At 36.6% G+C, this 16,919-nt stretch overlaps 1 protein-coding gene across 2 annotated transcripts in view; it reads left to right on the top strand.

The window, feature by feature from the left end:
- CALCR (calcitonin receptor) overlaps positions 1 to 16,919 on the top strand; it is a 61,734-nt gene that overhangs the window by 9,884 nt on the left and 34,931 nt on the right. The window contains exons 4-8 of one of the 2 annotated variants that reach the window (XM_039255450.1): positions 5,853 to 5,965; positions 8,831 to 8,922; positions 14,675 to 14,681; positions 15,611 to 15,651; positions 16,771 to 16,897. In XM_039255450.1, coding sequence (XP_039111381.1) covers positions 5,853 to 5,965; positions 8,831 to 8,922; positions 14,675 to 14,681; positions 15,611 to 15,651; positions 16,771 to 16,897 — 380 coding nt within the window. The remainder of the gene's footprint in view (positions 1 to 5,852; positions 5,966 to 8,830; positions 8,923 to 14,674; positions 14,682 to 15,610; positions 15,652 to 16,770; positions 16,898 to 16,919) is intronic. The other variant, XM_039255451.1, reaches the window with a different exon arrangement.

Raw genomic sequence — 16,919 nt, 5'->3', positions numbered from 1 at the left:
TCTCACAATTTGTGGGTTCGAGCCCCGCATCACGCTCTGTGCTAAAACTCTGAACCTGGAGCCTGCTTCAGAGCCTGCCCCTCCCCTGCTGGTGTACATTATATATAAAAGTAAGTGAAACAGTCTTGGAAAAGCATTTGGGAAACAATATTTCTACATCTCCATACAAACTTGTACAGATTGAAGTACTTTTAGAATGTTCTAAGGAAGACATGTTTTTCCTTCAGGCCTCAATGTAGCCACACTGTTAGGTGGGTAAGGATGCTTAGGCAGGATAAAGGTCTAGGAGTACCAGCTACCAAGTGGAGTGAGAAGCCAGAGGGCTGATAAGATATATCTCTGAACTGTCAGCTATCCAAATAAATTGGAGGTCTGGAATCCAAGATGCTCCAGTAGTTAGTGATCAGGCACAGTTCAAAGGATGTGTAAAGAGAAATTTGAGTTTGTATAACAGCCTCAATCCAGAGACTAGCTACGTGGGGGTCGGAGGGGTGGATTTGGGTGGGGGTTAGCAATGAGTGATTCTCAAATTAGCTAAGAACCTAGGAAACTTAACAAAGCCTGATGCCTGGTACCACCCCAGATATTCTGAATTAATTAGTTTGGAGCATACCCTGGGCATGATCTTTTAAAGTGCTGCTCATGACTAAATGTATAGCCAAGATAAAAATGTGTTAAATAATAAAGAGAGTCCAGATAAGAAAGTGGCTGGTACCAGGAAGGCTCAACCAATATGCTAAGTAACTGTGCCTATGGGAGGCAGAGCCCAGTATCAGGTGAGACTGATACAGACAATGGAGGAAGGTGGGTACCAGAGGAATAAAAAGTACTAGCCACCCAGCTTCAGGGACTGCAGGTGTTAGGACAGAAAAACTCTGTTCCAAAACAGTAGATAGAAAATCTGCCCCATTGAAATACTATCTGGGATTAAGATACTGAAAAGGGAGTATAAATCTTAGTTATAAAAGAGATCCATATTCATATAAAAAGAGACCCATATGGAAGTTGGGTCTCTTTAAATCCCAGTTAATGGGTGAGGTCTGTTCCTGAGAGCAGAACGTTCCTGAGCCTACCAAGTGTGTTTAAGCGGCTCTAAGGTGTTGAACTGTCTGGCTGTGGGTCAGGGTCCCAGGTAGCCAGGTCATTCCATTTCAAGCTCCAGATCTCTTTTAACAAGATGTGATATATCACAAGATGTGATATAACAGAACACAGTAATCCCTCCACACCTCACAGTGCTGATTTTACTCAATGTCCTTTTGGGAGTGGATCTGTGGAAGAGTTAGAATATTCATTCAGTGGAAGGGAATGCCAGGATCCTGATAGGAAGGATCTTCATTGAACTAGCATTTTGAAGAGAGGAATCGTGTTTGTTTCATGCTGAAGAGATTATGTATGGAAAACCAACCTGGACTTTCACATTTTTCCGAGAGTCGTTTGGTCAGAGTTTCTACCACCTTTTGGGGTCAACGAACCCATCTGTTTCCCTTTGCTCACTGACAGTGAATGCCAAAAGTTTACTGATGCATAGACCGAGAGTGAGAACATCAGTTAAGATAGAAAACAATACTCAAGTGGTAAAATCTAGGCAAGAAAGTCTCTGGAATCCAGATTAGAGCAGAGAAATTAGTCTATCCCTATATCAATGTTTGAGAGATGCTTTTGGTGCCTCTAGCAAGAATGAGATCCAAAGTTCCACCCCACTAAGACAGAAATAATGAAAATGAGATTACAGGGCACTACTTTAAAAACCAGTTCAGTCCAGCCCCTTCTGAAAATTCTCATTGTGAAAAGAAGAAGGGCTTAGTGCTATGCCCTGCTCAGCACTACATTCCTGTAAACTCTAACTAAATGCTACTTGATGATAATCTTTCCGGCTTTTATTGACTCTTCCCAATAAATGATACTTCATTAATCTTGACTCGACAGCTACATTAGAGGTAACTTGATTGGCACAAGAGCTTTTCTGCAATTGAGGCTCCAAGGCCAGTTCCAGAGTAGCAATGGGCTCTTGCCAAAGTGGCTATAATTATTGACTAAAAGGCAAGTTTTTGGTCAGCAAAACAGGGATTTCCAGGCATAGATCCATTAGATCCATTTTATCAGCCTGGTTTATAGAAAGAACCTTCTCAAGTGGGGGACAAATCCACTGCAAAAGAAAAACACATCTTAAAGATACCTATATTCAACAAACTTAAATTCTTTAGGATGTTACCATTGACCCAAAGCTATATCTTGATGATAAACAAAAGTTTAATGAAATGACAGGGATTTCATTTTAGACAAAGTGCTTGGTAAAAGACAGGTCATGATAGAGTAAATGGCAGCACTGAAATCCAAAAGAGGCTGATGGCCTGAAGGAATATTCTAGACTGTAAAAAGCAGATTTACAAGGAGGTGCTTAAGGCCCTGCCCTTAATGTCAAACACTCAATCAATGTTAATGGCACAGAGCCAAGATGTCAACTTATGGTTTAGGACAATGATTCTCAACCCTTGATACCCTCTGGAATTGGTGAACTTTTTAAAAAATACTGATGTCTGGTTACCTCTCCAGCTAATCAAATTTGAATCTCTGGGATTGGGCTGAGAATCTGTAAAAAGCTCCATGTGAATCTAAACTGAAGTAAGCATGCTACCCTCTTCCTGGGGCAGTCCAAACTCAAAATACTTTAGAGGGAAATACCAGTATCAGAGCACATGCAGAGTGGCTCCAGATGAAGGGATAGCAAGCTGTGTAGCGTGAGTAAATAGGGATGTCTGGTTTATTTTTTTAAATTTTTTTAAATGTTTTATTTATTTGAGAGAGAGAGAGAGCGCGCGAGCATGAACAGGGGAGGGTCAGAGAGAGAGGGAGACAACAGAATCTGAAACAGGCTCCAGGCTCTGAGCTAGCTGTCAGCACAGAGCCTGACACGGGGCTCGAACCCATGAACCGTGAGATCATGACCTGAGCCAAAGTTGGATGCTTAATGGACTGAGCCACCCAGGCGCCCCAAGGGATGTCTGGTTTAGAAAGGGAAGTTAGTAGACATATCCTTTCTACGAATATTGAAAGACTTGCTAGGTGTGGGAGAACGAGCTCTTATAGCTGCAATGGATAGAACCAAGAAATGCATAGATCCAGACTTCAGTGACATCAAAACAAAATAATATTTCCTACAGTCTTGTCTGAATTTGGAATGGACTTCTTGAGGAGGAGCACCCCTCCCTCCGACATAGAATATATTTTGCCTTAAATAGCTAAATAGCATTGTTAAACTGTATTCATTTTGATAAAATAATAAGTTATTTTCTGACAGTATAATAAAGATAAGATACTGCATTACAAGCCACTATTTTAAAAACTACAAGTAAGCTTCAGCAAATAGCATTAGCAAAATCACTGACCAATTGGCAATATCAATTTTTCTATGCTGATTAGTGCTAACCCTTTTTTGAAATATTGTTGGTGTCCAGTGGTGATTCTGTTTGTTTTTAATTTTTTAATGTTTATTTGTTTTTGAGAGAGAGAAACAGAGACAGAGCATGAGTAGAGGAGGGGCAGAGAGTGAGAACGATACACAGAATCTGAAGCAGGCTCCAGGCTCTGAGCTGTCAGCACAGAGTACAACGCGGGGCTCAAATTCATGAACCACAAGATCATGACCTGAGCCAAAGTCAGACACATAATTGACTGAGCCACCCAGGCACCCCTCAGTGGTGATTCTTTAAACAGTTTTTGTCCACTGGCTGTCTCAGCAAATTCACAATTTAAAATTTTTCTATTAAACTGCCTAATAAATTTATGTTAAGCAATGATGATTCTCATAGGTTGCTTGAAAACATCTTGTGCTTGCAGAATGTGTTTTTTCATCCAGTTGAAATAATTGTTGGAGTAGACATATGAACAAATCTACAATTTTAAGCTTGAATTTTATGTTTAATTTGGTAGTATCTGTTTCAGTCATATCATTAAAATTTTTCAATTTCACTTAAAATCTGCCAAAGATAAAATAATTCTCATACTAGCTCTTAACATATTCATTAACTAATCATAACTACTGACAGAAAATTACTTTAATTATGAGATCTCAGTGATATTTCAGACAAATAAAGTTTTTTTTCACATGAATTGTTTTACATGAATTGTGTTTAAAACAATTAACAGTTTCCTCCAAATATTAGTATGTGAGTCAAACTCCCACAACCCTGGGCTTAAAAAAACCCAAAAGCCATACAATAAAAGGGCTATCCACAGGTGGGACAGTTCTTTGCCTTTGCCAAGGAAGAACAATGCTTCAAAAATATTTTTCCCAAAAAATCATCAAAAATCAAAACATTTTAAGGGCTCCAAATACACTGGTAAAACCTATTTGCATATTATACCAATCTGGGGTTTCTCTATGATATCTAAGGCAATAAATGCGTTGTAGAGTTACTCTGGGGAACTAGAGGAAGTCAGAATAACTCAGATTAAATTTGACAAGTGCATTCATTTTAATGTACACTTGTTCATTAGATTCTATTTTATTTAACTCAATATAATTTTTTCTTTCATTTGTGTAGCCAATCAGATTAGAAGTTAAATACTATCTTATAGTCAACTAAGTTATTTATGATTCTTTGGGTCACTGAATGGAGTGTAAAGAACTCATAGTTCTTGGCCACAGGACTGTGAGTCTTAATACAGAGTTTACTAGTCCCACAATAGCTTTGAAATCAAGCAGACCAGACCTGGGTTTGACCTCTGGCCTTTCTATTTGCCATGGATAGGGAATTTACTTAACCTCTCTGAGCCTCAGTTTCCTCATATGTACAATGGGAAGACCAATACCCATCTTAAAGGATCATTATTAATATTTAAGAAAATAATTTTGCCAAGTGCTTAGCACAGTGCCTGGCCCATAGCAAGGTAGAGATCTTTAAAACACCAATGCAGGGGTGCCTGGGTGACTCAGTCGGTTGGGCGTCCAACTTCGGCTCAGGTCATGATCCCGCGATTCGTGGGTTCGAGCCCCACATTGGCATCTCCGCTGACAGCTAACTCAGAGCCTGGAGCCTGCTTCAGATTCTGCGTCTCCCTCTCTCTTTGACCCTTCCCTGCTCACGCTGCCTCTCTCTCAGAAAAAAATAAAAAACATTATAGTTAAATAAAATAAAATACCAATCCAGCCAAATCAGCAAATTTCACTATCACCTGAGAGATAGGTAAAGAAGTAAATAGTGAAGGTTAAATCTATACATCCCTAATATGCCCTCTGTGGGATAAAGAGATGATTTAAATGAAATCTTTTTGAGAAGCATAAAATTATGTTTTGATACACCCCTTAGTTTTGGACTTCTTTGTTCTATTGGATTTAATATGAAATTGCCAATATTTGACCATCTGACTCATTAAAACTCCAGTTTCATACAGTCAACCTAATAAATAAATATTGCATATAAATGAAGAAAAGTGTAGTCCTGCTCTTCTCACATAGTTCCTATCTAAAATCAGAAATGTAATGTTGTTTTTAAAATATATATATATAAGATACAGTATAGGTAGCACTTTTGAGTGCAACCGACCTGAGATTAAATCCTAACTGATCCACTATCCATTGACTTTTCAAACTCTGTAACCTCTTTCACTCTCAGCTTTCTGTTTATAAAATGGAGATATAGCAACTTCTGCTTTACATGGCTTCGCTGATGATAAAATGAGACAATGCATGCTAACACATAATAATGCATGATTCATGATGGTGTCCATTGACCTATATTCCCATTCAAGTTATATAAAGTGATTAACACTGTGGAATGGCTTTTAACCTTTGTTTTTCCTTCCTGATATTTTGAGATAGTAATGTAATAATTGTGTTTCATTAACAGAAAAGGTTACAAAATACTGTGATGAGAAAGGGGTTTGGTATAAACATCCTGAGAACAATCGAACCTGGTCCAACTATACCATGTGTAATGCTTTCACTCCTGAGAAACTGAAGGTAAGTTCTATTTCAAATTTCAGTATTGGGTGAGGATGCCATTATTTTTATATAGAAATATATGCATAACTATAAAACACCCACTACCAAGAAGGCAACCTATTTTATAGAAGGAAATAAGATAATGGCCTATAAGTTTCTAGGGACTCTATGAAGTGGCATTAGGAAAAAAAATGACATTTTACTTCTTGTTTGGCACCTGGTGTCGAAGAATTCCATGAGCATATAGCATCCAGCCATTTATAGTGAGGGAAATAGTGCCCAATGAAGAGATGATGCAATTCCCCATGATGTCAGACATTAGGAAGCATGTCCAGGGACTCTCTAAGATCTCTCTTCTATTAGAAAAGTTCCAAAATTAGAGATTTTTTCCCAAACCACAAAGTGACAGTTCCCCGTCTTCCCTGCCTCCAAGATGCCCGATAGAATTTTACTATCAGGGCTTGAAGGAACCCTTTGAATGGGGCTTCCCATCAGCCTGTAGAAACAGGTGTGGCTATTTAGGCTATTTTCAGTGTCTTACTATCAAATATTTTTAGTATCATCTCTGCTAGGAAACATTGAAGCCAATGGGAAAAACCCAGATAGGTACTTCCCAAATGAATGAGAAATCTGAAAAAAAAATTGCTAAGCACACAATCGGCCTTCTCTCCCCACTGAGCTGGGAGAAGGTCAGTGTTTAACCACACGGGATATCTCAGAACAGTCCTGGTGATTGTAGTAGAAACCTATTGTTTCCTTCAAATATGGGCCTATATGCTAAATAATTCCTGAGTTGGAAGCTAAAAGCACATCAGTGCTTCTGTTTGCTACAGAGAAGATTTAGGCGTATAGAAAATTTTCCTTTTATTAAAAACAAAACAAACAACAACAAAAAACAAACACGATGATTAGGTAGCCTTGAGACCAGTCGACTAGGGACCAGAGGGACATCTTGTCACAGGCATAGGCTGCGGGCACCAACGCTGGTTACTTCTTCACAAATTGCACAGTGGCCCCTGAGAATTAGATGCATGTCTATATCCTAATGGAGAGCTATTTACTTAATAAGGTCTGACGGAGACGACATGTCACCAAGTAAGGAATTCCTGAATGAGTGCTGATTATGATTTTATAGGGGAAAAAAAAAACCCTGTAACCCTGCTAACTGAATTGTTATCAGGAGTGCATATCCAAATAAGTAATTCTTCATGCTGCCATATTTGACCTTCTCATTCTAGCCACATCTGCGATAGAAATAAGATTTTAAGGAGGTCCCCTCTGGGCACCTAAACATAATGACTGAAATTCTTTGGACAAATCTTCCGTCTACATACAGGCAAAAAAAAAATTTTTTTTCGAAGAAATCATCTTAGAATTTATTTTTAAAAAATAAAAATAAAAAATAACAAAGCACTTCTCAGTCTTAAGAATGGCAACTAAATTATGAGCTGTTGCTTTAATCTTACACATTTATTCTTACAGAAGAATAAATATTTTTTAAAGTAGCCTACAGGAAACTGAAAGAAAGTAAATTATATAAAATTTTCTTTGAAATAAAATATACAGAGGTAAAAATAAAATAGTGACAGAGGATAGGGACATGACCATATATCTAAATTAAAAACAGTACTTTCAATGGCAAGGGGATTCTACATGGTGACTATTTAAAAGTAAGAACTCTTAGAAAATGCCACTCCTGGTTTTGTCTAGTGGTGAAGTGAGAAAAACAGTCAGAAAATGAATCGGTGGGAGAAAAGACAGGAGCTGAGTGTCTGTTTTCTTGCAAAGATTCCTAAGTACTTCCTAAGAAAGGGCCTGTAAGCTATTTTGAAGTCTTTATCATAAGCTCTACGTATAAGTCAATGACTCCAACCTTAATTATCATTTCTGCAAAGATAAAAAGAATTCTGTTAGGAGAGTAGTATCAATGAAAATGGCAAATAATATGTAAATGCCTGGTCAAGTGGAGCAACAGCCACAATTCAGAAGTTGATTAGTTCATTTTGAAATTCTAACTCCTAGAAAGGCAATATTTGTTTCTGCCTGATAATAATGCATTTAACCAAACAAAGGACTCTCCATGCTTTGAGAGCCTTTTAGCGGAATCAGTACTTCAATATCAGGCTCTTCACAAAGAAAGTGACAAGAATCAAATGCAGAAGGGTAATGATTTGTACATAATAGCCACATTCTCCCAGGAATTAAAAAACTTCATAGAAATCATCCAACTTATCTATACTGCATTTGTATTGTGTTCTATTGATTACTAAGTGGTGTCAGCTTTTGCTTTATGTTTATATGGTTTGAGTTGATATTATTAGGTATATAGAAACTAAAAATTGTTTCATCTCTCTGACTTAACTTCTATACCTGTATGATATTACACCCATTTTCTTGTGGTTAGTGTTTATTTAGATCATCTTTTCCCCATCCTTTTCTGTCCTGTATTTCTGTATCCCAGTATTTAATGATGTTTCTTATACACAGCATGTAATTGTTTTAAAAATCATTTAGTTTGATCAAATTATTTTACAGATAAAAACTACTGAGATCTATAGGGGTGAAGTGGCACACGGATGAGAGTCACACAAAGATTTAATCATTAATACTCTGAGTAAAGAACAGCTCTGATGAATCCAGTCTTACATTCTTCCCACATCATGCAAATTCTATTATAACTGACAATATTATATTATTTAAACTGTTAACCCCATATTATAATTCAATATAATTAATTCCCTGAAATATGTTATCATTTGAGATTTTTTAAAGGAGAACAGTTGTTGAATTAAACTGATGTGAAAAATAGAAGCTATTTTCCCTCCTCTATTATCACTTATTTGCCTATTGATTTTTATAACTGTTTTGCTGCTGTTGTTCCAGAATGCATATGTCCTGTACTACTTGGCTATTGTGGGTCATTCTATGTCGATTTTCACCTTGGTGATTTCTCTGGGAATTTTCGTGTTTTTCAAGTAAGTACCCTCATAGCATCTGCTTTTTATTTTCTTATTTAAGGTACTGAAATAAATAGTAAACTCTGAGAGCTGAGGGAAGGGTGACCTTCTGCAAACTACAAGAGAAATGCAATACCAGGAGTCATGAAGTAGCAAGGAAAATGAAATTAATTAAAACCCTTTTAACCCTATCTCTGAGGAAAATAAGATGGATTCATATAATTCTCAAAGGCAATATGTCTTTCCCAAAATGAAACAGTCCTGTAAGCCCATAGGTACCCTGTGTTAACATGTTCAAGGCTCCACTTACCATTGCTAACGTTGCAGGAAGTATTGAGGAAAGGCTCTTTTCCCTTCTTTAACTCCCATCCTAAAATATGGAGGTCATGGCCAGAAGTTCAAATGTATGCCTATTTATGAGCTGTATAACAGGTGTTTTGGGCCAGTGGAGAAGTGTGGCTAGTAAGGCTATGATAGTGTTTAGCCAGAGAAGGAAGGTAAGGCTCTTCTGGCCTTGACTCATGCAGCCAGGACCAAGGAGAATCTCTGGAAGAAGAAGAGTCAAGTGTCAATGTTTTGCCCCTGCAAACTTGGCATCATCCACCACAGTTATCTTCTAAGACACTGTGAGGAGTAAAATCCCAATGAGGTTTCTATTCCAAAGCTGTGTCTGTGCACTTGATTGCATTTTATATGTATGGCAAAACGAGTACATTGGTAAAACTACTGATTTTGTATTAATGAAGAATTTGAAACTTTGAATCTGTTTTTTCAGGAATGACTTCATAATGCATGCGAGACAGTTAAAGTCAGTTCTAGAAATGTCCTAAATTTAGTGTAGTTTCTTTAAATCAAAGGCAGGAGGTGCTACATTTCCCTTTCGCGAGAATCCTGACTAATTTCTACACTACAGGTCTGTCTCCTTCAACTAATACTTTTTTTACCTGTGGTGGTATTATACAAATGGTAAAGAAAAGCTCCTTCATAGGCTCAGACTACAAATAATTCTCCACACTTTACAGATGTGATAATGTAACTAGATTTAAGTGATTCATATATAGTATAACAGAATCTTAATTTGATTTTTTATAAGTATTATCACGATAATACTAAAGAAGACAAAGCCAAGGGGGGAATCACCTGTAAACACACCCTTAACACAACTCCTCTATTTTTTCCTTAATCCTTTTTAATCTTTGCCTTTATCTTATACCATTATCATATTATGTTTATATCTTATATAGTCAAGATTCTTATTCTGACAAAGCAATGTAATTGAATAGCAATTTTTGTTAATTGTATGATAATAGTTAAATAACAATAAATAAATAATAATTTAAATAAACAGAATGAGCTCCTTCCATATATGGTTTCACAAGAGAAAGATATAAACAAAGCAAAAGTCATAAGGTATCAATTACTAGAATTAGAAGAGAATTTTCAATTATAATGATCAGAATACAGCAGAGTAAACACACAGCATGATTAATCTTGGAACGTCTATTCATTTTTCAACTGCACTTGACCACGGTCAAGTGAATAAATACATCATTATGGCTCCCATACAACTTTGATTAAAAATTCTATCACTTAGGGGCGCCTGGGTGGCTTAGTCGGTTAAGTGTCCGACTTTCGCTTAGGTCATGATCTCGCGGTTCGTGGGTTCGAGCCCCGCGTCGGGCTCTGTGTTGACTGCCAGCTCAGAGCCTGGAGCCTGTTTCAATCTGTGACTCCCTCTCTCTCTGACCCTCCCCTCTAGTGCTGTCTCTCTCTCTCTCCTAGAAATAAATAAAACATTAAAAAAAATAACTTAAAAAATAAATAAATAAAAAAAATTAAAAAAAATTCTATCACTTAAAGTCTAACCTTTAAAAATTTTAATGTAATCATAAACAGTTGAAAGAAAAAGCCCCCAAATTTGTAACGGTGCAACTAATAAGGGTATTCAGGAGTGTAAAGATAAAAAATGTCCAGGGAACATTCCTTACTTCTTTATTTCTTCAGGCACTTAAATAAGAAATGAGATGTGAGAGCCAAATCAGCAAAGAAAATAAGAGTATTCTTTCAACACTCATTGCTGTATTAAGCCATTGTACCTGAGTGTTTAAAAGTGCAGCATATAAGTAAAGTAAAATATTTCTCAACTCCAGTTAGACCCAGAACACAATCTGGCTGAACCCATGAGAGAATCTGGGAGCCGACTGACTAGAAAGCACCTAATATTGCCCTAGTATCTCTCAGTTCCCAAAACCTGCCAAACAGCAACTGGAATCTTGGGAGGAAAACCAGCTCTTGTGGATTTATAATCTGAGTACGATAATGGGGAGACATAAACCGAAATAGCTTGTTCTCCAGAGCACACACAAAAAGAGACAAATAGGATATGAAAAATACACATGCTGAGATATCAAATATTCAGATCTAAAAGCAGTCACACATTATTTTTTTTTTTTTACAAATAGTTTATTGTCAAATTAGTTTCCACCTAACACTCAGTGCTCATCCCCATAAGTGCCCTCCTCCATGCCCATCCCCCCTCCCCCCCACATCCATCAGTCCTCAGTTTTTGTCAGCATTCAAGAGTCTCTCATGGTTTGCCTCTCTCCCTTTCCCCCACCATTTCCGCCCTTCTTCTCCCCCTTGTTCCTCCGTCAAGTTCCTCCTAATCCTCCTATACGTGCAAACATACAATATTTGTCCTTCTCTGCCTGACTTATTTCGCTCAGCATAACACTCTCAAGGTCCATCCATGTTGCTACACATGGCCAGATTTCATTGTTTCTCATTGCCATGTAGTATTCCAAGTCACACATTATTTTTATACTTGTTCTTAATTTTATCTTAAACCTGCCCAAACTAAAAATATCAAGGGTATCTGTGTTTTTTCTTAAAATTAAAGTATGTTTCTGAATCTTCAGATTTTTTCTTTGCATTTGCATTTCATAAATATTAAAAGAAGGTGATTCTGATCTATCACTGTATTTTATCTTTTAATTAGCAACATTTTCTCCTAATTGTTTTCAAATGTTCAACATCACCCTTAAGGTCTTTACTGCATATTACAAGGGAAGCTTTTATGATTTATGAGTTTAAGATGCATCATCTGTGTGAAACCTGAGCAAAAAAAAGAAAAAATAATCATCACTCCCTTGCTTAATTCTGCATTCCCAGGGTTGAGTTATTTTGCAAAATCCAAACAATCAATTTCATAAAATTTTCATGAAACCAAAATGAGAAGTTACACCCAGCTTCACTTTTCAGACCTAATGCCCCATTCATAATCATCCCATTGAAACTCACTCTCAACTCATCAAATGTGCCTTATAGGGTCTATAAAGAGGAATAACTCTGCAGGTGTCTTCCTCAAACCAGTAGGCTAAGAAAGCAAGCAGAGGAACTTAAAGTCACCAAATACATGGGAGGCTGTGGATCTGCCAATACGTTGCTGCTAAAAATCTGGGAAATTACTCATATATACTCATTTTCTTTGCAGGAAAAATACTTAGGAGCAACAATAGGGAGAGGGATTAAATAGAAACATCAAATTTATTCAGCAGGACTCCTCACGACTACATGCCAATAGTAAATGTCAACAAGAGAGTTAAGATGAAGATACCCTTAGGGGAGACAGGCTTGAGAAAGCCATATAACTGGACATTTATTTGTGCGCATTTCCAGACCATTTTAAGCAAGTTTGCAGTAAAATTCACTTATCCCATCAGTTCCAGTTAGAATTTATCAATTGACATTTTTATGGAATAATCCTAAATTACTAAAATATCTAACTGCTTTTTCTCAGGAAAGCACAGTAATAGAACATTCATTATCATCCATTTTAACTTCTTGATACTCATGCCTTACCGATTGTTAAATTTTGAATATTAATTACTTTTGCCTGAAAATTAATAGAGATATATGTTGGAAGATGGGGGGGGTGTCTTTATTACATTACATTGTCTACATAACATTACATCGGTCATATCAGCACAAAAGGAGGCTTCCCACTGAGATCTTCCAGAGGCAATACTGATTCCTCTCTGCTCACCCAGAATTTACTATTATTCTGTCACATCTACATAGTGGATGGACTAAAATAAAATAACACTTTATTTTGTATAGCATCCACTATTATACATCTCCCGCTGCCTTCCTATTGCTCCAAAGAAACCACTAAGTCAATGGCACCAAAGATAACCTCCTTTCTCCCAACCCACCCTTGACACCACAAGGACACAAAAGATAACTGCCATTCATATCTTGGTAAACTGTTCAGTCATAGGATAGTAGTAATAGGAAAAGAAGCAAGAATTATGATTGAAAGGGAGTTCCTTAAGGATAGATTTTGTGCTAAATCCAAAGGTATAAAGTCTCTTGTCAGAGAAGAAAGATATAAAGTATATTGGATTTCTAATTCTTCTAAGAGTTTTAATGCGTCCATTCCATGATTACCTCCCCTTCCCCACACTTGTCTGGTCCATTGTGAACAATATATGATAGCCAGGTAAAGGAAAATTTAGCATTACACTGAAAGATATGACTGCTTGTACTAATCACAACAGCTATTCCAAGGTGTATTTTCTCATGTACCAGTGAATTCAAAACAACTTTTACTTGTTTTATTGCTTGCTTCTTATTTAGAATGTGACTGTAATTACACTTTCTTATAAAGGACCGAACACTGCTCTTCCTACCCTGTGATATCAGACTGTTTTATGCAATATGTACACACATACATACACAGGGTCCCCATTAGTTGAAACAAATAGTGCAGCAGATTTACCCCAAGTAAGCTAAAACCAAGAAAATAACATCTAGCTTTAGTCTTAAAGTATGACATCTTGAGATTCATACCTAGGTAAATCATTATCTCTTCCTCACATTTGAGTGACACTTTGGGCCAAGACAGACTAGATTATGTTGTCTTATTCTCTTGCTATTAGAGAATCTATAGTACTTAGGGTTCCTTGTCATGCAAAAAGTAAGCAATGTTCTGTCTATCTAAATAACCGTTTCTTTTAATCAAGAGGAATGAAGTAGAGCTAACATCAGGTTTGTGCTCTTTTCTACTTAAGACCTTTCAGATCTGACAGATCATGTTCATTCAAGCAACAAGATATTTGCATTGAGAACAACTGAACACGTAACTACTTGTAAATTCAGTTACCCTCTTTAGCATCCTATACCTCTCCTTCAGAACAGTAATCATAGTAAGAGTAAATAAACAGTTATTTAGCATATACGGTCTCTGAAGGCAGAGGCTGTCTGTTTTGTTCACACTATCCCTAGCATCTACCAGAGGTCTGACCCATACGATAACATGTGCTGGATTATTAAATGGGTACACCGTGATATGTGCTGGATTACTGAAGGAATTTTAATAAATTTAAAGTACCTTTAACTTGCTTGAAAAAGCTGAGTGTAAATGTCAAGTAAGTGTAATAAAAAAATTTTAAACCCAATAAGCAAAAATTATATTGAAACTTTGACACAGAAACTCCTATTATATACTAGTCATATTCTTCCTTTGGAGCCCAATAGTTTATCCAGCTTGAAACCCTCATTTTCTCATTATGTACATCACACAGTACCGCATATAGTTTTAGCTACTGTTGAACGACAGCATAATGTCTGATATTAGGTAGTTAATACCTATAGTAAGAACTTGGCAAATGTTCAGTATGATTCAAAGTCTAAGATATGAGACAATCTAGCATTTAATGTAATCCTCTGATATACTGAAAAACTACTTACTGGTCACAGCTTGAAGAAGGAAACTGGTCTTATGTAAAGATTTTTAACTTAAAAACATGAGTATCAAGCCCTACAAGGTGTCAAACACTGTTCTAGGTGCACAAAAAAAAAAATCCTTTAGCACTCCCACTCTAATGAGAGAAATGGAGAAAACAACAGGCAATAAACAAATATATGATATGTCAGAAGGTGGTCTTAAGAGAAAAAAAATAATAAAGGATAAAAGTGCCAGGGAATAATACACTAGAAGTGGAGGAAGTAGATTTTTGGTTTACACAGAAGACTGAGCATTAACTAGTCCTTTAAACTAATGTTGCATATTGGCAGATTACTGAACTCTACCTGATCAAAAGAAAACCAGGCATGAGAATAGCGGTGCTGTATGATGTATTTATCCATACTCTTTAGTTCTGGATAATGTCAACTGTTGTTGATTTAAGCCAGGCGGAATTCAGTAATGAGACCACAGATATTTGCTCCCCAGTGAGAAGAATTATAAAATGCTATTATGACTATATGGAAAATGGCAGGTCACAGGTTTAATGTACAAGTTGCAATATTGAAGAGTTTATGCAGTATAAATGGGTATGATGTTTCCCATAAGGATTTTTTTTTCTTTTTAAGGTCTTAAACCTACTTTTATAGTACTATTATAAAAACCAATTAGGTTTGGTTTATTTAACAGAGTTTTCTGCTGTCAAATAAAGTAGTATACGTGTGTGTGTGTGTGTGTGTGTGTGTGTGTGTGTGTGTGTGTGTGTGTAAGTTCATCTCTATACCCTTCCTGGATATAAAGTTCTGCATTCTATCCCTACTCAGCAAGTTGCAAATTTTAAAATATTCTGTGTTAACTATTTCCTAATGGTTGTGCTTCCTGAATATTGAAAGATGTAGCTACACTAACCAAAATGTTTTAGCAGATGCCCTCATTACTTAAATCGACTTTTTACTACAGATAATAGTATTTTCTTTTGACTTGAAAGTTAGGAAAGCATTGTAAGTAAATTCAGACCATTCTCATATTTCATATTTCCCCAGAATTTCCTTTTCAAAATCCCTGGAATTCTAACTTTATTCCATGCAGATTTTTTAAGAATAGTTCTTATGATCACTCATTGGCATCATTAACTGAATGTTTTAGGTTTTCACATTATGCTAAATGTTTTTTGACTGGACCAATTATGGTAAATGCAAGATTTTTATTCATCTTGGATAATCATTCCAATTCTGTTATAGCCATCCTGCAGGGCTCTCTTCATTTGCATCAAAAAGTGAAATAGGATATCCAAACTAATGTTTATTTATGTGATCATTCACACAAATACATATGTACAAGCTTATGAAGTGGAGGAGAAAGGAATGAAAAATCCAACAAATTGTTTAGTGTCCAAAAGGTGGGAAATGGCTATGCCAACAAGCAGCAGCATTTGGATGGGTTTCATCAGATCCAAACCACAATATGCCTCATAATGAGATCAAATTTGAGCCTATTTAGAATTCTGTGCCTGTGTCTGAGCTCCACCATCAGGAGGATGTGGAAAGGGAGAACCACAGAGTTGATTCCAGTTGGAATATGAGAAATAAGAAGACATTAGAAGAATGGCAAAAGAGAAGAATGACAGAGACTTAGTAAAGTCTGTGTCTGTGATGGGTCAAGGACACAGATTCAGTACTTTGTCAAGAGAAGCCTTGGTTCTGACTTATGCTCTGTTACCCCATTTGCCACACAATTTCTACCTGGTTACATCAATGAATATTCGACTTTTCTTCTAAAGCACACTCCAAACCCGAATGGTTTCTCTTCTAAGAGTCCTTCTCTTAATTAATTTCACGCCATTTGGTATAATTAAAAGTGATTTTATCACTCACTCTTTCAGTTACTGTATGAAGTCACCCTGAGGACTGAAAACTATGAGCTATCGTGACTAGAAAACTGTTCTTAAAAATCAGGCAGAAAAGTAATAATGAGTCTTAAAGATGGGACCAGCCTCACTTATTTCTATAAGTCTCTCATCTATTGCTAAAGGAAATAATACAAATATTACCAAAAAAATGTTTCCAGGTATGTCAATAGTTTGGGCACTGGTTAATGCTTTCTGTTACATTTTCCTCCAGGAACCTTGGCTGCCAAAGGGTAACTCTGCACAAGAACATGTTTCTGACTTACATTCTGAACTCTATGATTATCATCATCCACCTGGTTGAAGTAGTACCCAATGGAGAGCTCGTGAGAAGGGACCCGGTAAACACTGCATGATTTGCTT

The sequence above is a fragment of the Hyaena hyaena genome, unplaced genomic scaffold (assembly GCF_003009895.1).
Source record: "Hyaena hyaena isolate Hyena2069 unplaced genomic scaffold, ASM300989v1 scaffold_528, whole genome shotgun sequence".
Classification (NCBI taxonomy): Eukaryota; Metazoa; Chordata; class Mammalia; order Carnivora; family Hyaenidae; genus Hyaena; species Hyaena hyaena.
This window is presented reverse-complemented; position numbering and strand designations above follow the sequence as displayed.